Genomic DNA, 27861 nt, shown 5'->3' with positions numbered 1-27861 from the left:
GGGACAGTCTCCTACATAAAAGCAAACAACCTTCCATATCAGAAAATCTGTTTTGGTACACTACCATCCAATCCATGGAGGCCATTCAAATTTTGCCCACTGTCGCAACAATTTGTCTCTCTTCCAGTCCAAAATACTATACAGGAATACATTTTGCATTTAGCTGTCATGTATCTTCATGTCCTTCATGTCCAATAGTCCTTTAATTTGGAGTAGTTCCCCATCTTTTATGTGTTTGACAAATTTTAAAGAGTACACCATTTACTTTCAATAGGGTGGCCTACAACCTGAGTCCCTCTGATGGCAGGAATACCACAAAATGATGCTTTGCTTTTCCCAGTGAGTCTCAGCAGGAGGCATGTGACATAGACTCCTCCAAACCCTGGTGGTTAACCTTAATCACATCATCTTGTTTCTTCATTTCACCATTTCTCCTTTGTAATTGATTAGTATTCCAAAACCATGCCAATATCCTCTTCTCATCAAACTGCCTCCCACCAACCTTAGCATTCACTGCGGACTCCTACCTGAATCATCCACCTCTATAGTGGGTGCCAAATGGTAATCCTCTATTTCCATCATTTCCTCTGTGTTATTGCATTGGCATTCTACTGTTAGAGTTTTCCTTTCTCTCCATTTGTCTGTATCAATGTGAACTTGTAGATTCCTATTTTACTCAAGGGATTGTAATCCATTATCAGTTTATTTTGATGCCCAAATTGCCTCTGATTTGGCCAGTGGGAGCTCCTTCAAGCTGGCTCTTAACATTGCAACATTTGAAAGTATGTATATTGCTAAGATCTATCCATGTGTAGCTGTAATTAATTCATTTAGACTGCTTTATAATACGCTATTTTGTGAATATATACGTGGATATCATATATATCAGTTTATTCACTCTTCCATTGATGGACACTTGGGCTGTTTTCATGTTTTTGCTATTGTAATTTACTATTCCAGAACTCTAATGTTGAGTTTGAAATGTATTAAAATTTTGGATTCATGTCATATACTTCAAGTCTGTTTATTGCATTAGAAGTAGGCCTGTTTTGCAGTTTCACCAACAGTGAGAGGCTCACTTATTTTTTTTTTCCAAGTTTTTATTTAAATCCCAGTTAACATACAGTGTAAGGTTAGTTTCAGGTGTAGGATTTAGTGATTCATCACTTGCATGGAACATGCAGTGCTCATCACAACATGTGTACTTCTTAATACTCTTCACCCATGTAACCCATGCTCTCTCCGCCGCCCTCCAGCAAACTTCAGTGTGTTTTTCTACAGTTGAGAGTCTGTTTTACGGTTTGCTCTGAAATCATATGGTATTCATCTTTGACTTATTTCGTTTAGCATAGAGGGTCACTTTTAAAATACTGTTATCTGCATTTTTCTTGAAGAAAGATTTAAATGACCTGTTTTCAAAACTCTGTAATGAAGGCATTTATCTTTAAGTAAAATTTCTCTTGGTTTTTCTCCTATTTATGTACGGATATTGAAAGAAAAGGGTCGAGAAAACAAAATCGAAAGTTGTAAAACTTTAGGCTTATGCCAAGGCGAAGTTGCACCTGCAGACAAAGGGACCCGGGACAGGGACGCCGCCGCTAACGCGCACAGTTCCCAGAGCGCAGGCGCAGCAACCTCCCGAACTCCTGTTTCCCTCCCCGAAAAGTTTATCGCGGGTCTTGGGATAAACTTGTGGTGATTCCCAGAACTAAATTCTCGCGAGAGGTAATTAGTTGCTATAGTTGCGAATAACACATTTGCGACCGCCTGAGGTAAGATGTCTGAGTCTCTCCTCAGAAAGCCCCCTGCTACCGGCCTCCCCACCGTGGCGCTGTGACCACACCCCGTTCCCTCAGTCTCTTCTCTTCAGCTGCAGCCGGGCTGAAACGCAAGGCCACATCCCAACACAGGGCACTCTGGTACGGACCTAAACGCCACCGATCCCGCTAGGCGTGGACGTTCCTCCCAACCCCAGGCCTCCCACCTGAAGCCGGGCTTAGACCCCCTTCCCGCTTTGCTCCGGATACCCCGCAGTAGGTGCGCACTGCGCGTCTGTCCCCAGACGACACCCCGACCATCATATCCTTCATCAGACCTGTGTCTGATGTGTCTGTTCCCTTGCATTTTCTTTTGTTTTAAAGATTGTTTTTAAGTAATCTCTGCACTCAGTATGGGTCTCGAACTCACAACTCGGAGAGCAAGAGTCATGCTCTGCCAGCTAAGCCAGCCAGGTGCCCCTCCCTTGCATTTTCTTATGAGCAATACGACAAGAAATGGATGCCTCTTGTGGGCAAGAGGAGCCCCGCCCTCCCGCCGCACTGCCCTGACCATAAGTAACTAGCCAGATTTCTTGCATTCGTTATGCAATAAGTATGCCGCTAAGACAAGGCATCTTGTCGGGCACCCAGGCACCATAAATACGAGTGAGAGATTACTTGTCTTGAAGGGAGTAATTGAGCATTCAGGAAAAGCACTGCACATTAATAATACCGTTTGTGCCCTACTTCATAGGCTAAGCAGTTTTACTGTTTTAGTGGATATTTGCAACAAATGGGAAACATCAGAAGTTATATTATCTTTTTTTTACAGAAGGTGAAACTGAGGCTCAGAGAAATTAGACTTTTGTCCAGGGTCAGGCTAGTGAAGGCCCAATTCATGTGGTTCTATTGAAAAGGAAAGAAGGAGAGTAATGTAAAAGGTCATATCTAATGTGAATTTGATAAGAAAATTGTCAGGGTTACTTAGGCCCAGAATGAGCCTGGAGACATGGTGTTGAACAAGTGATCTGAGATGTTTAGATGACTGAAAGTGAGGAAGTAGCTGAGAAGAGGCAGAATAATTGTAAAGCCTGGGGACAGCAAAGTATTGCCTTCTTTTTTGTACCACCAGTCCTAGATACAGGTAGCATAGTATGTCCTGAGTAAACGTTTGAATTGCCTTAAGTTCAACTTTGAATTGAGGCAGAGAATCTCTCTTAAACATATCCAATTTGTTTTTGAAATTGTGTCCTTAATGTTGTAAAATAATTAGAAAATATCTCTGACTAAATAAGACATATGTCAGAACTTTTGCTAGTGGACTAACCATTATTCTATGTGGCTGTTTCTTTCCTGTTTTCAAAGTATATGTTTCTAAAAGTGAGAGATTAAGTAACCTTTGAGGGGAGCTTTGTACATAAAAAAAAATAAGTCTATCGAAGAATACTATGAAAGATGGGGGTGGTTGGGAAGTAAGGGAGATGGCATTCCTCCCCCCTTTGTCTTGGGATGATTTGTGCTTGATGGCTTAGTTACATGCACAAAGACCATGTTGGCACTAACTGCTGGAATCCTTCTTGTGACCAGCTCTATAAAGCACTATCCAGCAGCAAAGGTTGGAAAGGGCACAAAACAATGCTGGACTAGCTATGGCATTTTCCTAAGTTCTCCCCTAGTATTGGTTATTATGTAATGTGGGTACTTCTGCAGCTATGGTACTTGAGGGGACAGGTTGATTTATTATGTTTACAGAGACCAAAGAAGACTGCCCAAGTGCCGATATGGAGCAGGTGTCATCAACAGGCAGACCTGTGCAGATCACTGTGACAGATGGATATGACTTGGTAAAGTTATTTTTGGAAATTAGAGAAGTTCTTAGTTTATTCATTCTTCTTGAAAGTGTATTTGCCTCTGAGTTCAGGTTTCCCTGACAAACATCTATCTGCAGGTTGCGTGAAGAAGTGTTGGGAACACCAGTGGGAGGAATGCTTTTGCACCCTCCTATAACACCAGACCTGCTGGTCTTAACATTGCAATGGCATTTCTTTCTCAGTTTCCTTTTTGTTAGACTATGTAACAGCAGATCACATCACTATGTGTGTGAAATACCTGGCAATTCGAATACTACATTTAACAGGTGAAACAAGAAGTGACTTTGTTTTCCTAGACACCAGGTCATTTCTTCTGAAAAATATCTGAATTCTTCTAGAGTTTCTTTTGCGATTAATTTCATTTGGTGAATTTAAATAATAAAACTACAATATGAGGTAACTTAAAAATTACAAGAATAATGAAATGGCAAAATATTCATTCACTATTATGAAGTCAAATAGCTCATTCCAAAACAAGATGTAATGAATGATCTCTACTTTGTTTTAAAAGGTATGTATAAAAGATGTATGTGTGTGTGTGTATATATATATATATATATATATATAATTTACACACACATATATACATATATATATATTCACAGGAAAGCACTAGAAAATATATTCTAAAATATTAATCGTACTTGCATGTTAGAGTGAGATTACAGGTAATTTGTCTTCCTGTGTGCTTTTCTCACTTTTTAAAATGTTGCACAATATACTTTTATAATCATGTAAACACAAAAGTTATTTTTAAAAACTCCCAACATAATGGCATTTAAATAGAATGTTACAGTTAGCTATAACTAGATTTGTTTAATGACTTTCTACCTACCCCTTTTATGTTTGTGATATAGCTTTTCAAGAAAACATGGAAAATGCTGTTTAGTTTAAGTCAAAATGAGTTGCCAGATGTGTAGGAAAATTCTCTATTTGATTATAATCATAAAATGGTATCTTTCTGTCAACAGAAGGGTTTTAAAGGAGATACTCCAGTTACTTTTATTCGTGCAGAATTCAATCAAGTGGTTCTGGGAGACTCTGCAAAAGTTACGGTGTCTCCAGAAGGAACTGCAAAATACAACTTCACGAGCAGTTTTGAATACAATCCTGAAGGAGGAATTACTTTAGATGACCTTGCCCACAAACCTGTGTTCTGTAAGTCTTTGTGGTACTAAAAGTATTAATTATGTTGAGTATAAGGAGATTCTGAGGTATTTAGTAACTGGGAGACAAATGAACACACCTTACCTTTTCACCTAGGAATAACGTGACATAACTTGAGTCCTACCTGCTTTTGGCAGCAGTCTCCATGGCCTGCTAATTTTATCAGTTTGTATCAAAGCCCTTTTGACATTTGACTGAACTTTGCAGCCCTTATCTCCTAAGCTGGGTTGGGAACTCTTCCTAAATATCCCTATATTTAGGGTTGCCAGATTTAGAAAAGAAAATTGGGACACACTTATACTAAAAAATTATTCATTAGTTATGTGAAATTCAAATTTAATTGGGCATCTGGTATTTTACTTGGCAACCTGTAATTCTGCATACAGTACTTCTGTACACTTTTTTTGAAGTTCAGGTCTGTATCTTATTTATTTCAGAATTTCTAGTGCCTAAAAATATCTGGGACATAAAAGGGCTCAAAAGTGTTTGTTCAATGAATGATTGAATATGATATGTGACTTCTGTATCCACACTTTCACAGTTTCTAAGTACACAGTATTATCTCTGACATACTTTGTTCTTACACCTATATACTAGTCTAAGGCTTTTGTTTTAACTTATACTCTTAATTTTTGTTTTGTTATTTTTTTAGTGGCACATCGCCTGTGGCACCTGCCAAAAACCACAGTTTCCAAGATCCCAGACCCAGAGAAGTGGGACCTGGGAATTATACAGTATTCTAGAGCATTACATTCTAAACTTTTTTTTCCATAAGAGTCACCTGAGGCTCTGGGAGAAAATAGTCTTCAGAGTCCCACCCTAGACTACTAAATTCATGATAGCCAGGGAAGGATCCTAGGAAGCTGCATGTAAAAACAAGTCTCTGGTGACTCCTGGGAAGCACTGCCCCGGAAAAGTGATTCCTAGATCTGGCTTAGGTGGGAATCAGTCACCCATGGAGGCCTCCATCTGATCCACACTCTCTGGTCATTCCCTTCTACTTCTTTCTTCTTTGTTTTGTGCTTCTCTGTCACTTCCAACCCCAAGTAAGAGTGTCAGTGTCCTAATTGCCTTCCTCCCTGGCGTGTTAGATGGGAAAGGCAAAACTGGAACATTGTTTTAAATGTGTCATTGAATCCATGAGAAAGAAAGGGCCAGCCCTTTGTTCCAGAAGCAAAGCAGGAACTGAAACTTGGAACTCTTGAACAGCTGCTATTGCTGTGTGCTGGTGTTGGAGGGAAGGGCAGTACTAGGGGCTTGGGTTTTAATGGTCTTAGACAAACAGAGAACTTGGGCTGCTGTAGATGGGAGTTGAGACTGAGACCAACCCCTTTACAACAAGCCAAGACTCTCAAAAAGAATGGATTAGAAAAAAATATCCATGCCCTATCATATGTGTCTAGCCATTGGATAGATGAAAAAAGTCTTTCCTGATAAATAATAATCATAAGGTTATGGCAATCATTAAATAATATTTATTTTCTTAAAACACACAAGGAACATTTATACAATAGAAACTGGCTAAATACTAAGCAATAAAACAAGTCCTGCCACATACCAAAGGATCAGTGGCTTACAGACTAAGTTTTCTGACCAAAATACAAGTCAACAAAATTAGAAATCTATAACAGAAACAGAAAAAAAAGTCCATTTGGAAATTTTAAGACACACTTATGTATAATTCACGGGACAAAGAAGAAATCATAAGAAAAACTATAAAGCATTTAGAATCAATCAACAGTAAAACAGCAAGTATCAAATTTGTGGGATATAGCTAAAGTAATACCTAGAGATGGATTTACGCTCTCAAGTGCAGTCATTAGCAATCAAAAAGGATTTCAGGGGCGCCTGGGTGGCACAGCGGTTAGGCCACTGCCTTCGGCTCAGGGCGTGATCCCGGCGTTATGGGATCGAGCCCCACATCAGGCTCCTCTGCTATGAGCCTGCTTCTTCCTCTCCCACTCCCCCTGCTTGTGTTCCCTCTCTCGCTGGCTGTCTCTATCTCTGTCAAATAAATAATTAAAAAAAAAATCTTTAAAAAAAAAAAAAAGGATTTCAAACAGAACCTCTGGGGGCGCCTGGGTTGCTTAGTCGGTTAAGCTTCTGACTCTTGATCTCAGTTTAGATCTTGATCTCAGAGTCGTGAGTTCAAGTTCCATGTTGGGCTCTATGCTGGGCATGGTGCCTACTTAAAATAATAAAACAGAACCTCTGGAATATATATACATTCTCCTATTCCTTTCACTAAGTACGACTGCAAACCTCAGACTTTCTATGTAAAGCAAACATAAGGGAGTTTGAAAGGTGGAGAGAAGGAGGAAAGAGACATAAAGAATGACATAGTGGTGAGTTGCTTGGGTTTTCTTCTTGCCTTGTATATCCCAGACTTGATACTGAAGAAGCTAGCAACCTGGAAACTTGAATGAGTGCAGACCAAAAAAAAAAAAAAGAGAGAGAGAGAGAGAGAGAAAAGAAAAGAGAAGGAAAAAAAAAAAAACTTAGGAGAAACCTGCTCTAACCAAAGACCAGGAAAAGGGCAGCCTACCAAGACAGAAAACTTAGTAATTGCTCTGCTCTAGCCAAACACCACAAACAAAAAAATGTGGCCCCACTCACACCCAAGCTGAATGGAGCACTTAGACTTGTACTCTTGCAAAGCTGAAATTAGGTGCTCTAGCTGGGTCGTGTTCAAGAATACCAAATAGGAAGCTAGGGCTTCTGTGCTCTCTGGTCATGGGCCCTCTCTCTCACCATCTGGTTTTAATGGAGACTACCTAGGGAGCCTGGATTTTGGCTCCAATCTGGCAGGAACAAGATGCCATTCTACTTTCCACTGGGGTGGTGTCAGAGGAGGCCTAAAGTAGTGTTGAGACTTAACATCACCTAGTCATAATGAGCCTACACCCACTGTGGTATCAGTGGAAAGAAGTAAGGAACTAGAACTCTCACCCCTCATCAGCGGTAATGGGGGACAGTGGAGCAGTGCCCCTCCCCTTCCTCTTTTTTAGCAGTGTAAATAAAAAATCCCGCTAAAACAGATGGTTTAAAGTCCAGAGTTTCATAACATACAAGAAGTCCAAGAGCACATGAAAATCACTCATCATACCAAGAACCTGAAGATCTCAAACAATTTTATTTTTTTGACTGTATTAACATTTTATTTTTTTAATTTTTTAATGTTCAGTTAGTCAACATATAGAACATTGTTAGTTTTTGATGTAGTGTTCAATTTTAAGAGCAATCATTAGATGCTAACACCAAGATAACATATATTAGAATTATTAGACAAAGATTTTTAAAAGCCATGATAATGGATCAGTGAGCAATTGCAAACATGCTGGAAAAAAATGAAAAAAATAGACCCAACAGAGAAATAGTTCTTAGAAATAGAAGATATGAAGAAGAACCTAATTGAAATTTTAGATCAGAAAAATACAATAGCTTATGAAAAGCTTAGCAAATGGGCTCAACCACAGAATGGAGGAGACAGAGGAAAGAATCAGTTAATTAGAAGATAGAACAACAGAAATACCCAATCTGAATAATATAGAGGAAGTAGACTTAAAAAAAAATGTGAACAGAGTCTCAGAGGCCGTGGGACTAGGACAAAAGATCTAATAGTGTCATCAGAGTCTCAGAAGGAGAGGAGAAAGAGGGTGGGACTGAAAAAATATTCAAAGAAGTAAAGCCTGAAAACTCCCCAAATTTGGCAAGAGACATACACCTGATCAAATCCCCAGTAGGATAAACCCAAAGAAATCATACTAAGAAACATCATAATTAAACTTCTGAAAACTAAAGACGGAACAAAATCTGAAAGTAAAGGAAAACAATTAGAATGACATCAGTTTGTCATTAGAAACCATGGAGGCCCAAAGGGAATGGCGTTTTCAAAGTGATAAAAGAACTGTTACCCAGCATCTAATACCCAGAGAAAAGATGTGAAGGGGAAATCAAGACATTCTCAGATTAAAGAAAACAAAGTCACCAATTGATCTACCCTGAAAGAATGGCTAAAGGAAGTTCTCTAAACAGAACAGAAATGATAAAAGAAAGACCTAGGGACGCCAGGAAGGAAGAAAAAAAATGTGGTAAGCAAAAATTGGATAAAGTAAACTTTCCTTCTCTTTGAGTTTTCTAAACTGTGTTTGACACTTGAAACAAGGTATAACACTGATGCAGTTCTAAAGGTATATTGAGAAAATATTTTAGGCAGTTATAAACAGGAAAGGCAAAGGGACATAAAAGGAGGTAAGGTTTCTGTACTTCGCTCCAACTACTGAACTGATGACACCTGTAATAAGCTGTAGTGAGTAATGTATATATAATGCAGTACCTAGAGCAATGACTAAAAAAAAAACCTATGCAAATACTCTTAAAAGTACTATAGATAAATGAAAATGGAATTCTAAAGAATGTTCATACAATCCACAGGAAAGCAGAAAAGAAAGAAAACAAATAAAAAAGAGAGGACAACCCCCAGCAGACTTAAACCCTAATATATTAATAATTATATTAAATATATCAAGAGACAGACATTGCAGAGTGGATTAAAAAAACACGACCTAACTATATGCTGTCTATAAGAAACTCAAAATATAACCATAGAGTCAGGTAAAATGTAAAAAGCTAGAGAAAGATGTATATGCACGCATTCATCAAAAAGTGGAAGTAACTGTATTACCATCAGATAAAGTAGACTAGGCAAAGAAAATAACCAGAGACAGAGAAGTTCATTATGTAATGATAAAAGAGTTAACCCACCAAGAAGACATAGTCATACTAAATATACATGCACCAAACAACAGCTGTGAAATATGTGAAGCAAAAACTGATTAAATTGAAAGGGTGAATAGACAAATCCACAATTATAGTTGGGGGCATAAACACCCATCTCTCAATTTGTAGAATAACTAGATAGAAACTCAACAGGGATATAGGAAAACTCAATAATACCCATCAGCCTACAATATCTAATCAATATTGAACACCCAATAATAGCAGAATATGCATTATTTTCAGAAGTCCACAAACCACATACCAAAACCATATTCTGGGCCATAAACAACCTAACACATTTAAATGAATTAAAGTAATGTGTTCTCTGATAGCAAGAGTATCAAGCTAGAAATCAGTAACAGAGAACAGGATACTCTCTAAACACTTGAAAACAAATAGACACACTTCCAAATAATCCATGGGTCAAAGAGGAAGTCTCAAGGGAAGTAAAAAAAAAACAAAACAGTGAACTGAATGGAGATAAAAATACAAGGTAATAGTTTGTGGGACATAGCTAAAGAACTGAGAAAATTTATTGCACTAAATGCGTACATTAAAAAAGAGGAAAAGTCTCAAATCAGTAATTTGAGCTGTCACCTCAAGAATTTTGAAAAAGAAGAGCAAAATCAGAAGAAAATGATAAAAGTAAAAGCAGAAAGCAATAAAATGAAAATAGGGAAAAATCAATGAAACAAGTAACATAGCTGGTTATTTGAAAACATCAAAATTGACAAACCTATAGGAAGACTGGCCAAAAGCAGGGAGTGGGAGGAGAGAAAAAACACCACAAATTATCACAGATAGTAGACATTAAAAGAATAATAAAGAGATGAACACCTCTATATACATAAATTTGACAAGGAAATGGACCAGTATTTTGAAAAACACAAATCACAGTTCATCCTATATGAATAAATACAGTTGCCCTGTAACTGTCAAGGAAATTAAATTCATAATTGAAATCTCCAAGACCAGAGAGTTTTACTGAAGGATTCTACCAAAAGTTAAAAATAATAACTAACACTAACACTAATTCTACACAATCTTCCAGCAAATAGACGAGGAGGAAACACTTCATTTTATGATGCTAGTGTTACACTGATACCAAAACAAGACAAAGACAGTACACAAATGGAAAATTTGAGGCCAGTATCTGTCATGAATATAGACAGAAAAATCCTAACAAAATACTAGCAAATAGAATTCAATAAATAAAAGGAATCATACATGATTATGAAGTGGGATTGATTCCAGGGACCCACGGTTGGTTGGATCCCTGGAATGAACATAGTTGTTCATAGTCTAAAGAAGAAAAAGCATATAGTCATACTGTCAAAACGACAAAAGTATTTAACAAAATTTAACACCAATTCATGATAGAAACTCTCAGAAAAATATATAGAGAGGGATCTTCATCAAACTGACAAAGGCTAACATTAAACTTAATGGCAAAAGATGGAATGCTTTCCCCCTAAGGTTGAGAACAAATCAAGGTCTGCTCTCACCACTCTTATAAACACAGAGCTGGAAGTACTAGACAGTGCACTAGAGTAAGAAAAGGAAATAAAAGGCATCTACATCCGAAAGGAAGAAATAAATCTGTCCCTATTTGCAGATGACATGATTGTCTATGTGGAAAATCTCAAGGAATATGCAAAACTTCCAGAAAGAAAAATGAGATCATAGGATGCAAGGTAAATGTACAAAATCAATTATAGTTCCATAAACTAGTGATAAATACTTGGACACTGGTACTAAAAATACATCATTTACAATTGCTTTTTAAAATGAAATAGTGTAAATTTAACAAAACATACAGCACTTACATGCTGGAAACTATACACTGTTGAATGAAATTTTTAAAAAATCTTTATAGATGGAGAGACACACTTTACTCATGGACTGGAAGATTCAACATAGTTAAGACATCAGTTCTCCCCAGACTGATACAAAGGTTGAATGTAATTCTTATCAAAATCCGAGAAAGATTTTTTCAGATACGGACAAGACTATTCTAAAATGTATATAGAAAGGCAAAGAAACTAGAAAAGCTACAACAATTTTGGAAAAGAATAAAATGGGAAGGATCATTATACTAGATTTCATGACTTATTATATAGCTACATTAATCAAAATTGTGTGGTGTTGGTGGAAGGATAGACACAGAGATCAATGGAAAAAATAGAAATAGACCCATCTAAATATGCCTAATGATTTTTTTAAGATTTTGTTATAAGTAATCTCTACGCCCAACATGGGGCTCATACAACTCTGAGATCAAGAGTCACACATTACAGAGACTGAGCCAACCAGGGACCTAATGATTTTTTGATAAAAGTGCAGAATCAGTTCATTGGAGGAGATGTAGCCTTTTCAAGAAATGATGTTAGAACAATTGAGTACCTGTACACAAGAAAATGAACTTTGACTTCAGTCTCACACTTATACAAAAATTAACACAAAACAGATCACAGATTTAAATGAGAAATGTAAAGGCACAAAACATTAAGGAAAAAATGAGAAAATCTTCAGGATTTAAGGTTAGGTAAAGATTCTTAAAACCAAAAGCATGAGCCATAAAAGAAAAAAAAACTGATGAATTGACTTCATAAAAATTAAAAACTCTTGCTCTGTGAAAAACCCTGTTGAGAGGATGAAAAGACAAGCTACAGAGTGAGAGAAAATATTTGCAAATCACAATCTGACAGAGCAATAGTCTCTAAAATATATAAAGAACACAAGATTCAACAGTAAAAAATACTCCAGACAATCCAGTTAGAAAATAGGCAAAAGACATGAAGAGACAGTTTACCAAAGAGGAAATACAGAGGGCATATAAACCTATGAAAAAGTTTTCAAAATCATTAGCCATTAGAGAAATGCAAATCAAAGCCACAATGAGATATCACTATACAACTTTCACTACACACATATCAGAATGGTTAAAATTAAAAATAGTGAAAAACACCAAATTCCAACAAGGTTGCAAAGAACCTGGATCACTTATACATTCCTGCTGGAAATGTCAAATGTCAGAATTTCTGGTGGGAATGTTAAGTGTCAGTCTGGAAGGCAGTATGCAATTTCTTTAAAAACAAAACATGCAAACCACTGTATATAAGCCAGGAATTACACTCCTGCCCTTTTTCCCAGAAAAAATGAAGACTTATATTCATACAAAAACCAGTAAATAGTTTATAGGCGCTTTATAGTCAAAAACTGGAAACAACCCCATTATCCCTACATGGGTTAAACAAACATAGAGCCATACTATGAAACTATTCATCAATAAAAATGAACAAATTACTGGGACACAAACCAATTTCATTGGATCTCCAGAGAATTATGCTGAATAAGAAGGCCAATCTTAAAAGGTGCATACTGTAAAATTACATTTATATTACATTTTTGAAATGACAAAGCATAGAAATGGAGAACCAAATTAGTTGTTGCCTGGTGTTAAGAAGGAGGATAGTGGAGGTGGCTTTAAAAGGATAACATGGATTAAAAAGGTAACCAGAATCCTTGTGGTGATGAAATGATCTGTATCTTGACAGAATCAATGCCAGTATCTTGGTTGTGATATTTTACTGTAGTTAATGCAACACGTTACCATTGGGAAAAACGGGTACAAGATAGCTTTCTGTATTATTTCTCACAATTGTATGTGAATCTGAAATTATCTCAAAGTAAAAAGTTTAATTTGGCTTATTCCATTCTTCAAATGGGAGAAAAGCATCTTTGGTAGTGAGAAGAGTCATGAAACTCAACACCACTGGAGTTATAATGATAAAACATTACTGTCTGCTCAAGAGTGAAAGAAAGTATACAAATTAACAAGTCAACCAAAAGCCACTCCTCCTCTGCATAGAGCCCACAAATTAGACTGAAACCGTGAAGGTAGTGATGAAAACAGAAAAAAAGAAATTCTTTCAGGAGACCGTGAGTATCCTCTGCAATATAGTGTCTGTCATCTTCCCCCTTAGACTTTCTTCAGAGAGGCTACTTCATGCAGAGAACCTCTTCTTTCCAATTCATCAAGAGTTAAGCTGTGTAAAAGAAAGTTTCCTCTTTGCTAGTGGAAGTTTGTTAACAGCATATAAGTCTTCTAAAAAGATGAAAGAGGGCTTCGACCATGTCGTTTTTGAAGCTCTGAGTGTATTAAAAAATGGATACATGCCCAATTGACACAAAATTGTTTGATTATGGTATATGTTAAGGCCTATCTTTAATAAAATGGTTCCCTTAACATAAAAAAGATTAAAAGCAAATGAGTTGGATATTTAGCTCAAGAAGCTACTAAAATAACAGAGAACCCCAAAGAATATAAAAAGAAAGAATTAAGAAAAGTGCAAAAAGTAATTAATTGGAAAATAAGCACTAGAAAAGAGCTGCAAAACAAAACCTGCTTTAAAAGACTAACAAAATAGACACACTTCTGGCATGATTGAGCCAAAACAAAACCAAGAAGACAAACAACGTTGGGAAGAAAATTGGGCTTTACTACTGATAAAGTATATTTTTAAATTTATAAAAAGAATATTGTTGAAGATTCTGGGAAGATAGAGTAGGAAGCACCAAGAATCTGTCTCCCACCTACACAACACTTGCACTGCTACGTTCTGTCTGATATAACTATTTTGGAACTCTGGAGTCTGTTGAAGGCTTGCAACTTCCTGGGGAAGGTTTGGATGGCTAATTGTGATTAATTTTGGTTAATTTCAGATTTTAACACAGTACCAGCTGCTCATTCCGCACCCCCTCTAGGTATGTGGCAGGGAGCCCTGTATGTTTTCCTCTAGTAGCTTGCACACAGCTTGCTGGAGCCAGAGTAAGCTAAAAGGACCTTGTCCTTCAAGTATTGTGGATCTGTGCTCTAATTGCTGATTGTTGCTTCTGATCACAGAGGTGCAGACAAAGAGGCCATCAGCTGTTGTTGCACTTCCCTCCATCCCATTGTTGTAAGACCCTTCCTATCCTGTTGAAACTACCAAGGGATTTAAAGGGCAGCATCCTTTCCCTCCTTACCTTTTTCTCTTTCTCCCCATTCAGGAACCAGGCATTAACAACTAGGACACTTAAAAAAATTGCAAATAAGGGGAAAACTAGAAAGTGACCATGCATGTCCAGGGAAAGGCTAAGAAAAGACCTGGAAAGACCTTAATCTTACACCTCAGGCTGATCCTCAGCACAGACACAGCTTACAACAATGACAAATAAAAATAAAAACAACAAAAAACAGTAAACCCTGGGAAAGGGGAGAATATAATTTCCAGACTTATCCCATTGTTAGATTCAATATCCAGTGTCCAAAAAAAAATCATAAAGCATACAAAGAAACATGAAAGTATAGCCCATTCAAATCTTTTTAAAAAAATCACAAGAAATAACAGTGTTGGCAAAGATGTGGAGAAGAAACCCTCATGCACTATTAATGGGAATGAAAACTGGTGCAGCCACTGTGGAAAAAGTATGGAGGCCCCTCAAAAAATTAAAAATAGAATTACTATATGATCCAGTAATTCCACTACTGGACATTTACCTAAAGAATATGAAAACACTAATCGGAAAAGTTATATGCACCCCAATGTTTATTGCAGCATTATTTACAATAGCTAAAATATGGAAGCAACCCAAGTGTCCATCAATAGAGGATGGATAAAGAAATTGTGGTATGTAGATACAAAGGAATACACTCAACCATTAAAAGGAATGAAATTTTGCCATTTCCAACAACATGGATGGATCTAGAGGATATAATGTTAAGTGGAACAAGTCAGTCAGAGAAAGATAAATACCGTATGATCTCACTCATATGGATTTTAAGAAACAAACAAAAAAACAAACCAAACAACAGACTCTTAACTATGGAGAAGAAACTAGCGGTTACCTGAGAGAAGTGGGTGGGAAGATGGGTGAAATAGGTGAAGGGGATTAAAAGTGCTTATCATGATGAGCACTGAGTAATGTATAGAATTGTTGTATCACTATGTTGTACACCTGAAACTAATATAACAGTGTATGTTAATTATACTGGAATTAAAAATGAATAAAATTTAAAAAAACAAGGAACATTTCAAATCAACAATCTATACCACTTAATACCATTGGGTATTAAGAAGAAAGAAGAACAAAAGAAGAAAAAGAAGAACAAAACTCCAAAACCCACAGAAGAAAGGAAATAATAAAAACTAGAGCAGAGGTAAGCAAAATACAGAATAAAAAACACAGAAAATCAATGAAACCAAAAGTCAGGTTTTTAAAAAAGATTTATTCATTCTAGGGAGAGAGAGAGAGTGTGCACATGAGTGGGGGAATGGGGAGAGGGAGAATCCCCAAGCAGACTCCCTACTAAACAGGGAGCTGACATGGGGCTGGATCCCAGGAGCCTGAGATCATGACCCGAACTGAAATCAAGAGTCAGATGCCGAACTGACTGAGCCACCCTGGTGCCCTCAAAGGTCAGTTTTTTTAAAAGATCAACAAAATTCACAAACTTCTAGCTAGATGGACTAAGAAAAAATAGAGAAGACTCATATAACTAAAGTTAGAAATTAAAGTGTGGATATTACTACCAATTATACAGAAATATAAAGTATAAGTGAGTAGTATGAAAAATTGTTCATCAACAAATTGGATAACATAGATGAAATGGACAAGTTCCTAGGGACACAAAACTACCAGATGAAAGCACAAAGAGAGAAAATCTTAATAGAACTATAACTAATAAGGAGATTAAATCAGTGATAAAAAAATCTCTGATGGGTAGTAAGGAGGGCATGTATTGCATGGTGCACTGGGTGTTATACGCAACTAATGAATCTTCGAACTTTACATTAGAAACCAGGGATGTACTGTATGGTGACTAACATAATATAATAAAAAAACATTAAAAAAAAATCTCTCAACAAAGAAAAGTCCTGGGCCTGATGGCTTCACTGGTGAATTTTACCAAATACTTAAAGAACTAATACGGTACTACTGAAACTTACCCAAAAAAATTGAAGAGGAGGAAATATGTCCTAACTCATTCTATAAGGCCAGCATTATGCTGACACTAAAGCCAGACAAGGACACTATAAGAAAACTACAAATCAATGTCTCTTAGGAACAGTGATGCACAAATGCTCAACAAAGTACTAGCAAACCAAGTTGAGAAGCATATTAAAAGGATTATGCACCATGACCAGTGGAATTTATTCTTGGAATGCAAGGATGGCTCAACATACAACTCCATCCATGTAATACGTCAAATCAACAGAATGAAGGATAAAACCTCACATGATCATCTCACTTAATAGAGAAAGAGCTTTTGACAAAATTCAACACCCTTTCATGAAAAAAAATTCAGCAAAGTAGGAATAGAGGGGAACTACTTCAAAATCATAAAAAACATATATAAATTTCTCAATGAACATTATACTCAATGGTGAAAGACTGAAAGTATTTCCTCTAATATCAGGAACAAGGCAAGGATTCCTGCCTTCACTTCTTTTCAAAATAATATTAAAAGTTGTAACCGGAGCAGTTAGGCAAGAAAAAGAAAAAAAAAGACATCCAAATTGGAAAGGAAGCAGTAAAATGATCTCTGTTGCAGATTATATGATCAGTTTTATATATGATTATATGTAGAAAACCTTAAAGATTACACACACACACACACACACCAGAATAAACTATATAAATGATTTTGATAAAACAGCAGGATATGGGTTGCCTCGGTGGTTCAGTCAGGTAAGCGTCTGACTCTTGATTTTGGCTCAGGTCGTGATCTCAGGGTTGTGAGATTGAGCCTCATGTCAGGCTCCATGCACAGAGTCTGCTTGGGTTTCTCTCTCCCTCCGCCCCTCTCCTCCACTCTCTGAGTGAATAAATGAATGAATGAATGAATCTTTTTTTTAAAGGCAGTATATATATTCAGCATACAAATATCAGTTGCATTTCTGTATAGTAACCATGAGCAACATGAAAGGTAAGTTATAAATCAATTCCATCAAAAGGAATAAAATACCTAAGAATTAACTTAACCAAGAAGATGAAAGACTTGTACAATGAAAACTACAAAACATTGCTGAACGAAATTAAAGATGACACAAATTGAAACACATCGCATATTCATGGATTGGAAAAGTTAATATTGTTAAAATGTCAATACTACTTAAACCGATTTACAGATTCAGTGAAATCCCTATCAAAATCCCAATGATATTTTTTTTTTGCGGAAACAGAAAAATCCATCCTAAAATTCATATGGAATACAAGAGACCCCAAAGAGCTGAAATGATCCTGAAAAAGAACAAAGTTGGAGATCTCACACTTGCTGTTTTCAAAACTTACTACAAAACTAGAGTAATCAAAAAAGTATGGTATTGACAGAAAGAGACGTATATAACAATGAAGTAGAATAGAGAGCCCAGAAATAACCCTTACACATATGGTCAAATGATTTTTGACAAGCATGCCAAGACCATTTAAGAGGAAATGACAGTCTTTTCAACAATAGGTGCTAGGAAAACTGGATACCTGTATACAGAACAATGAACTTGGATCATTACTTAACACCATATATGAAAATTAACTCAGGATGGATTAAGGACCTAAATGCAAGACGGGAAACAATAAAACTCTTAGAAGAATACATAGGACAAAGCTTCATGACATTAGTTTTGGCAATGATTTCTTGGATAGGATACTAAAGGCACAGGTAACAAAAGAGAGAAATTAAGGGCACCTGGGTGGCTCAGTTGAACAGCCAACTCTTGGTTTCGGAGTCTTGATCTTGGGGTCAAGGGATCAAGCCTCCTGTTGCGCTCTGCACTTGGCATGAAGTCTCCTTGAGATCCCACACCTTCCTTGCCCCCCCCCACTTCTCACACCACTCTTTCTAAAATAAATAAACAAACAAATAAATAAAATCTTTTTTAAGAGGGGAGAAATTGGACTTATTGAAAATTTAAATATCTTGTGCATCAAAAGACCTATCTATGAGTAAAAAACAGCTCACGGAATGGCAGAAAAATATTTGCAAATCATATATCTGACAAGGAATTAGTATTCAGAATATAACAAGAAAAGCCAACCCGATTCAAAAATTGGCGAAGGACTTGAATAGACATTTCTCCAAACATCCACAAATGGCCAATAAGCTCATGAAAAAATCACTAATCATTAGAGAAATGCAAACCAAAACTACAATGAGATATTATCTCATACATATTAGAATGGTTTCTATTAAAAAAAAACAGAAAACAACAACTGTTGGAAGGGTTGTGGACAAATCAGAATCTGTATGCACTTCTGGCAGGAATGGGAAATGGTATAGTTGCTGTGGAAGCTGGTCATTCCTCAAAAAATTAAAAATAGAATTATATGATCCAGCAATTTTACTTATGGGAATATATCCAAAATAATTGAAAGCAGGGTTTCAAAGAAATATTTTTGCACTGATGTTCATAACAGCATTATTCACAAAAGGTAAAATGTGGAAGGAATCTACATGTCTGTTGACAGAATGGATGAGCAAACTGTGGCATATATATACAAATGAATATTATCCAACCATAAGAAAGAAAAAAAGCCTGACATAAGCTACAACATAAATGAACTTTGAGTTCAATATACTAACTGAAATAAGCCAGTCACAAAAACACAAATGCTGTATGAGGTACATAATCAAATGCATAGGGACAGAAGGGATCCTGGTTGTTGCCAGGGGGAGGGGAGAATGGGAATTATTGTTTAATGGATATAGAGTTTCAATTTTGGAAGATGAAAAGAGTTACAGAGATGGATGGTGGTGATGGTTGCACCAAAAATGTGAATGTGTTTAATACCATTGTGTAGGATGGTAAATTTAATATGTATGTTACCACAATAAAAAAAAAGACATTAAAAAAGAATATTTTGCAATTACTTTTGAAAACAAAGATCATAGAGCTTGATAACATACCACATAGGCATGTATGTTATCAAATTGTATTATCTTTGCCAAAAATACTGAAGATGAACCTAAGTTTACAGGAAACAAGAACTGAGAAACAAATTAAACACGTGCATGGGGGAGGGGGCGACATATCCAGAAAATGAGACAGCCTATAAAACAACTGACCTGATGTCTTCAACAAATTAGTGTCATAGAAAAAAAATGTATGTGAGAGAAAAGACTGTTCTAAGTGAAAAGAAATGTAAAAACATGAGAACTGTATGTTCTCATCCAAAGAGAGTACATGTTGGTCTTTGGATCCTAGTTTGAACAAACAAGCTACAAAATCAATGTTGAGATAATTGAATATTAAATGTAGACTGGGCATTAGATAAATTAAGTAATTACACTTAATTTTATTATTATATACTTGCTAGATTGATAAAGTTATTGTGATTATGTAGGAAAATGCCATATTTTGAATTTGCATACATTAATATTTAGGGATAAAATGTCATGATGTCTGTAATTTGCTTGAAAGTATTTCCACAAACAAGAATAGATGAAGTAAATATGACAGCATGTTAACTATTGTTAAATCCAGGTGATGGCTATATAGATATTCATTTGGTATACCAATCTCTCTACTTTTTTGTGTATTTCAAATTTTTCATAACAGATAAGCACATACACCAAGTAATGTTGCAGTGAAAAACCTGGTACATACCATGTATGCTCTGTAAATCACTCTAAGGTTTGCTAAGTCCTATTATAGGCAAAATGGTAATATGTAGAACAGTATTTTTCAAACTGCAGATTGCGACTTTCTACTCATTCCTAAAATTGATTGAAGGGGATCATGACCAGTGATTTCTAATACATGAAATAGAATACAAAATGCTTAGGGGCTTTCAGTCAGTAAGTATGAATATTATATAGAGCTTTGTTTTAATCATAAGTATCAGTTACTTTTATACATACGTGTGTACATGATTATGATGTAAAGTCTATTTTTTACTGTACCATGTATGTAAAAAGTTTAATAGGTCACTGAGGTGGTGACCTCATTATTAGTCACCACCAATAATGGTGCCTTCTCAGGTTTCAAGTTAATTTCCCTTAGATTTCTTTGACAATTTTTTGTTTGCTGCACCATAATTATCTGATGGATGACCCAGACATGTTCTCATTTTCTTTGTTTTGATTTTTCTAGTAACTATGACTGAAGTTTTACCAAAGGAAAAGAAACAGAAAGATGAGAAGACATTAATTCTTGGTCAAGCTGTGGTGGACCTTCTTCCTTTACTGGAAGGTCAGATGTGTTATTTGCTCAAAAGCAGATATAGGAAAGCTCATAAAATTTAGCTCCAGAGAAGTGCAAAAATAAGCCTCAGTGGATTTGAGGGATTTGATAAAAAGATGAGCACATTTATCTCTGCCTAACCCTTCTTTCTATGGCTTGATTTGCCTTCTTTTTGCAGGAGAGAGTTCATTTGAAAGGACGGTCCCCTTGCACCCTGTGCCAGGCTCGCCTTTAGAACCTCTTCGGTCAGGTGTTAAGGTAATCAGAGTTATGAATCTCAACTTTCAGCTGTTCAGTCTACCAAGTCTGTTGTAAAGATTTGATTCAGTTGAGTCCAGTTCATCAGGTATATTCTTTTCACAGGCACAGAGTGCTAAGTTCTGGGAAACAAAAATAAATAAATCAGAGTTCTACTTTAGGAGTCCATAATCTATACATAATGGGTTAAAATCAGTGTGTTAATAGTGTAGTGGGGCATGTGGGCACAGAGTAGTTATTGCTTACTTCGCCCAGGGGTACACGTAGAGAAAGCTTAACCATGGAAATGCCTCTTGAGCTATGTCCTGATGGATTAAATTGAATAATACGTGAATGCACCTAACACACTTTCTGGCACAGTAAGCCTGAATTGGTAGGCTCTGGTGGTCTGGTTTGTCTTCTGGGCTGTGTTTTCCATCTTCCTGGGGATCAGTAGCTTCTTGGGGCATTACTTTTGCCTCTCTGATGCAAGTGCACTATCTTCAGCAGGTACTACAGCTGCCTTCTGTTGTGCAAAAGAGAGAGAAGGGTCCAAATGACCCAACTATGCAGAATGCAGTTTCCCTAATTAACCATTGCTGTGGGTCCCTTCCTGCCTCTTGTTGATTCTGACCTTGGACTGCCATAATCCACTCCTGCGTCTGCTGTGGTCCTCTCCCTCTCTTATTTTAGACTGTGATTGATTTCTTCTAGGTTGTTTGGTTTTTTGTTTTAAGATCTGATTTAATTTGCTTTCTGTCTTTCTAAGATTCCTATAAATATGTAGTCCATTGATAACATTTCTTATTTTCCAGGGATATTATAGCATTATTCTTTTATTGGATGTATAGGTATAATTTAGTATCTTTCTATAATATCATATGACTTGTGCTAGAAAGAGGTATGGATCTGAGCTCAGTCTGCCTTCATTGGTCCAGGCTCCCTGCTTATATACTGTTGATTTTCCTTATATTATCTTTAGAAGAAAAATTAGTCAGACGGATTATTAGTCCTTAGGATGTTTGCTCATAGTATTGCTGTGTTTACTTGTTTTACACATTCAATGAAAAAATATATGACACTTAATTTCCATTCACTTGAGAATTCTCATTAATTTTATATTTAAGCATCTGTACTGGTTATTCTCAAGAGTAAAATGACATAAACCTGTCCTTGGAAAAGAATTTCTAATTCATCTTCAAGTATTCCCTGTCTTGATTGAGTTATACAAATTAGAAAATTTAGGGACATTTTACTTATCTTTTCGGAGACATATTGATCAGAGGTGTCACATTCTTCAATGCCTCTCTTTCTTAAAATCTTCTTTCCTTTGGTGTTCTCATTTCCTGCTCACTGACTGTATGTTTTCTGGTTCCTGCACCAGACCTCTTTCCTCTGCCTGTGTCTTACGTGTGAAGGTTCTGACCTTGGCCATCTTTTCTTCTTAGTCTGTGTTCATATTCCTGGTTGCAGGGGGAGGTTATTCATTATGTAACAGTCACCAGTATGAGTGCTTCCTTGGACCCTAAGTACAACCAATCCCCAAATCTGCCTTTCATCAAATCCAGCCTTTTAGATCTCCTAAGTGCCTGTGGACTCTTTTCTTATTAGCTTTATTCCTACTCTTTATTTCCTTATAACCTCTCATTGGAACATTACAAGAAGCCTTGTAACTGCCCTTACCTCCCTCCAGTTCCACTTTCTCACTGCTTGCAGGGTGACTTATAAGTAAATATGATCACATCTCATCCCCTGTTCAGTACCATGTAGTTCATGGCTTCCCCAACTGCTTACATGTTAAGGTCCAGATTCCTTAGCAGGCATGGAACAGCTTTTATAATAGGAACCTGCCATCTTTCAGACTCCGCTTCTTATACTTTATATTCTAAAATCCTGAACTACTTACACGTGAACAAAATACGCCATGCTGTTTCAATCCTCTTTTACATAAACTCTTCTTTTTGTTCAGAACTGTTTTCTCTTTCCTTTCTCTGCTTATCTGAATTGCAAACTTTTATTTATTCATTTTGTAAAAGTCAATTTAGGCATCACCATCTCTCCTCCCACCCCAGTAATTAACTATTCACTTCCTCTTTAGTGCTTCTTGACTAGGGTATTATCATAGAATTACAATATGAATCCCATAATAAAAGGGGCCATGTCTTCTTTATCTTTATATTCCTAGTGCTGTGGTAAAGTGCCTGGCGTATAATGAGCAACCAATACACATTTTATTTTATTTTATTTTATTTTTTTATTTTATTTTATTTTATTTTTTACATGGAATTTTTCATGAATTTGTCATCCTTGCACAGGAGACATGCTAATCTTTGTATCATTCTAACCAATACACGTTTTAAAGCTTCTTTCTATTGTATCCTATGTGAAAATGTTAGATATATACTTATATATCTGTATCTATACCTATATCTGTGTGTGTGTGTGTATAGGTATATACATATATATTTGAAAAAATATTTTCTTATTAAAAAGCACATTTCCCATGCTCCATGACCATCAGCCCATGGACTTGTCAGGGTGCTGATGGGCCAACTTCAGGGCTGCATGGGGGCCAGTCTGTAATGCACTTTGAGGGGTATCAAGAAGAGTCTTCCCCTGCCCGCACTTAACGCGATGGTTCAAGGGCGCCGGGGGTTGATATTTGTATCATGTTTGCGAAGCTCAGGTGTCTCAAGTCTGGGCCATGCCAGGCAAGGAGAAAAATTAAAGATTTGGGGTTTTCCCAGAAAAAATAAAGTAAAAAAGAAAAAGCACATGTGCCAAATCAGAACTTCTACTGGAAATACAACTTGGAAATTTCTCATTAGTAGAATATGTAATTCTTTTTTTTCCTTAAAGATTATTTTAGAGAGAGAAAAAGAGAGCACGCATGTGTGCAAGCAGGGGGAGGGAAAGAGAGAATCTCAAGCAGACTTCCTGCTGAGTGTGGAGCCCAAAGTGGGGCTCAATCTCAAGACCCTGAGATCATGATCTGAGCAGAAACCCAGAGTCAGATACTCAACTGACTGAGCCACCCAGACACCCCAGTAGAATATGTAATTCTTTAACAAATAATATTAATTATTCTTATTAATGTTGATGTCTAAGAAAATAAAAATGAACAAATTATTTTTCTCCTCTCTAATTAAAAAAAAAAAGCTATCTTGACAGCCCTACTCAGATACATCACTAACATCAGATCCTTGGTAGTTCTTCTAAAAAACTCATTTTTGAGCTTGTTCATGCTGCCAAGAAATACTTTCTCATCTGTGAAAAATGGAAATATATTAAAGAATATGATTTCCAAATATTTAGTTAAAAAAACCCTAAAATTTTTCTTTTTCTTTCTTTCTTTCTTTCTTTCTTTCTTTCTTTCTTTCTTTCTTTCTTTCTTTCTTTCTCTTTCTCTCTTTCCTTCTTTTCTTCCTTCCTACCTTCCTTCCTTCCTTCTTTCTGATTTTATTTAAATTCAGGTTAACATTAGTGTATTATTAGTTTCAGGGGTAGAATTTAGTGATTGATCAGTTGCATATAATACCCAATGTTCATTACATCAAGTGACCTCCTTAATACCCATCACCCATTACCCCATCCCCCCGTCCACCTCCCCTCCGGCAACCCTCACTTTGTTCCCTACAGTTAAGAGTCTCTTATGGTTTGCCTCCCTCTCTGTTTTTATCTTATTTTATTTTCCTTCCCTTTCCCTATGTTCATCTGTGTTGTTTTTTAAATTCCACCTGTGAGTGAAATCATATGGTGTTTGTCTTTCTCTGACTTATTTCACTTAGCGTAATACACTAGTTCCAGCCACATCACTGCAAATGGCAAGATTTCATTCTTTTGGTGACCAAGTAATATTCCATTGTATATATATACACCACATCTTCTTTATCTATTCATCAGTTGGTGAGCATCTGGGCTCTTTCCATATTTTGGACATTGCTGCTATTAACATTGGGCTGCAGGTGCCCCCTGGAATCACTATGTTTTTATCCTTTGGATAAATACCTAGAAGTGCAATTGCTGGGTCATAGGGTAGCTCTATTTTTAACTCTTTGAGGAACCTCCATACTGTTTTCCAGAGTGGCTGTACCATTTTGCATTTCCACCAACAGTGTAAGAGGGTTCCTCTTTCTCTGCATCCTCACCAACATCTGTTGTTTCCGGAGTTGTTAATTTTAGCCGTTCTGACTAGTGTGAGGTGTTATCTGTCTCATTGTGGTTTTGATTTGTATTTGCCTAATGCCGTGTGATGTTGAACATTTTTTTCATGTGTCTTTTAGCCATTTGTATGTCTTCTTTGTAAAAATGTCTGTTCATGTCTTCTGCCCATTTTTTGATTAGATTATTTGTTCTTTGGGTTTGAGTTTGATAAATTCTTTATGGATTTTGGATACTAGCCCTTTATCTGATATGTCATTTGCAAATGTCTTCTCCCATTCCATAGGTTGCTTTTTAGTTTTGTTGATTATTTCCTTTGCTGTGCAGAAACTTTTTATCTTGATGAAGATAGTTCATTTTTTGCTTTTGTTTCTCTTGCTTCTGGAGACATGTCTAGTAAGAAGTTACTGTGACCAAGGTCAAAGAGGTTGCTGCCTGTGTTCTCCTGTAGGATTTTGATGGATCCCTATCTCACATTTAGATCTTTCATCCATTTTGAATTTTTGTTTTTGTATAGTATAAGAAAGTGGTCCAGTTTCATTCTTCTGCATGTGGCTGTCCAATTTTCCTGACATCATTTGTTGAAGAGACTGTCTTTTTTCCGTTGTATATTCTTTCCTGCTTTGTCAAAGATTAGTTGACCATATAGTTGAGGGTCCATTTCTGGGTTCCCAATTCTGTTCCATTGATCTGTGTGTCTGTTTTTGTGCCAGTACCATACTGTCTTGATGATTACAGCTTCATAATACAGCTTGAAGTCCAGAACTGTGATGTGTCCAGCTTTGGTTTTCCTTTTCAACATTAATTGTCTATTTGGGGTCTTTTCTGGTTCCATACAAATTTAAGGATTGTTTTTTCCAGCTCTGTGAAAAATGCTGGTGTTATTTTGATAGGGATTGCTTTGAATGTGTAGATTGCTTTGGGTAGTATAGGCATTTTAACAATATTTGTTCTTCTGATCCATGAGCATGGAATGATTTTCCATTTCTTTGTGTCTTCCTTAATTTCTTTTAAAAGTGTTCTATAGTTTTCAGAGTACAGATCTTTTACCTCTTTGATTAAGTTTATTCCTAGGTATCTTATAGTTTTGGTGTAATTGTAAATGGGATTGATTCCTTGATTTCTCATTCTGCTGCTTCATTATTGGTGTATAGAAATGCAAAAGACTTCTGTGCATTGATTTTATATCCTGTGAGCTTGCTGAATTCCTGTATCAGTTCTAGCAATTTTTTGGTAGAGTCTAATTTTTAAAAAGTACTACATTTAAATTACAAAAATAGTCACAGTGTATAAACTGGCAAAAAAAGCAACCCAATGTCACTCATGCGAAAATACCATTAATGTTTCAGTATAGAACTTTCCAATTCCTCTTCTATATGTATTTATATACAAATGTTACCTCAGTATGATAGAGGGGAAAGGCCTCTAGCTTAGGAATAAGATTCTCTTCTCGGCTATAGTTCTAACTCATGGGACCTAGAGGAAGTTATTTGAATCCTCTATATAGAAATAATTAAACTTGGCCTTCTTACCTTGAACAGTGATATGAGATTCAAATAAGATAATGAAAAAAAGGGGGGGAAGGCCTCTGGCATTTTCACTATGCTGCATAATTTTATTTTTTTCCAGCAGTGCAGTCTTGCAGTTAAAGTATTTGTGGCAGAACCCTTATTGACCACAGCGCAAATCTTAGGAGGCAATCTACTGAAAGTCACATTGGAGGCTGCCTACTCTGTGCCTGAATCTTTCATTCCAGTAGGGCCTATGCAGAACTACATGGTTGGTCTGCAAGTTCCATCAGTTGGAGAGGTAAAGCCCTACAGCCAGATATTTATATAGATTTAAATACTCATATAGTCATCTCTTCCTCAGCTGCTAAGATTTCATTCTAAGCAAGCTCTATTAATGGCTGAGATTTTTTTTAGGTTTAAAAAATAAAGTTTACTTCTATTTTATATGTAGATATCTATAGTTTACATATATATAATAGTATACATTTCATATAATTTTTGTCAATAAATACATATTTATGGTGGAAAATATGTAAAAAATTTTAAAATTGACTATTTTTAATGTGTTTCTATACATTACTTTTATGCATATATTTTGTGAATTTTGCACAGTGTGCTTAATTATATAAAACTTTATGTTAATTTCAGGTTATTTTCATAGTCCAAATTTCTTTTCTTTTTCTTTTTTTTTAAGATTTATTTATTTTGGTGGGAGGGGAGAGGGCAGGTGTGTAGGGCAGAGGGGCAGGGGGAAATGGAGAGTGAATTTCAAGCAGAGCCCCTGCTGATTGCAGAGCCTGACATGTGCTGGTGGATCCCATGACCCTGAGATCATGACCTGAACCAAAATCAAGAGACAGCAGCTCTATCGACTGAGCCACTCAGGTGCCCCTCCTAGTCAAAACTTCTGTGGAATAATTGTGTTGGATTTTTTGAGGCTCTTGATAGAGATTTCCAAATTGCTTGCTAAAAAGGTATAATTCATTAATACTGCCATCTGTTTTATTGCCATCTACATTTCAGTAGGAATCCTCCAATTCCTCTTCACCATTTACATTCCCACCAGCAGTATAAAGGGTTCTAATTTCTCCATATCCTTGTCCACATTTATTATTTTTTGTTTTATGATAACACCCATTCTAATAGGTGTGAA

The 27861-nt window shown here is 36.3% G+C and overlaps 1 protein-coding gene across 3 annotated transcripts in view; it reads left to right on the top strand.

Moving 5' to 3' along the window:
* The first annotated feature begins 1764 nt into the window (after positions 1-1764).
* The window catches only part of CFAP70 (cilia and flagella associated protein 70), an 89743-nt gene continuing 63646 nt past the window's right edge, over positions 1765-27861 (top strand). Inside the window, exons 1-6 of one of the 3 annotated variants that reach the window (XM_034662685.1) lie at positions 1765-1919; positions 3510-3601; positions 4600-4786; positions 20710-20808; positions 20978-21057; positions 26830-27006. In XM_034662685.1, coding sequence (XP_034518576.1) covers positions 3539-3601; positions 4600-4786; positions 20710-20808; positions 20978-21057; positions 26830-27006 — 606 coding nt within the window. In that variant the 5' untranslated portion in view covers positions 1765-1919; positions 3510-3538. Of the gene's footprint in view, positions 2038-3509; positions 3602-4599; positions 4787-20709; positions 20809-20977; positions 21058-26826; positions 27007-27861 lie in introns of all 3 variants that reach the window. The other 2 variants (XM_002920403.4, XM_034662684.1) reach the window with 2 other exon arrangements.

This window comes from Ailuropoda melanoleuca, chromosome 6, assembly GCF_002007445.2.
Source record: "Ailuropoda melanoleuca isolate Jingjing chromosome 6, ASM200744v2, whole genome shotgun sequence".
In the NCBI taxonomy this organism is placed as follows: Eukaryota; Metazoa; Chordata; class Mammalia; order Carnivora; family Ursidae; genus Ailuropoda; species Ailuropoda melanoleuca.
The sequence above is the reverse complement of the archived record's forward strand: the minus strand, read 5'-3'. Positions and strand labels throughout refer to the sequence as shown.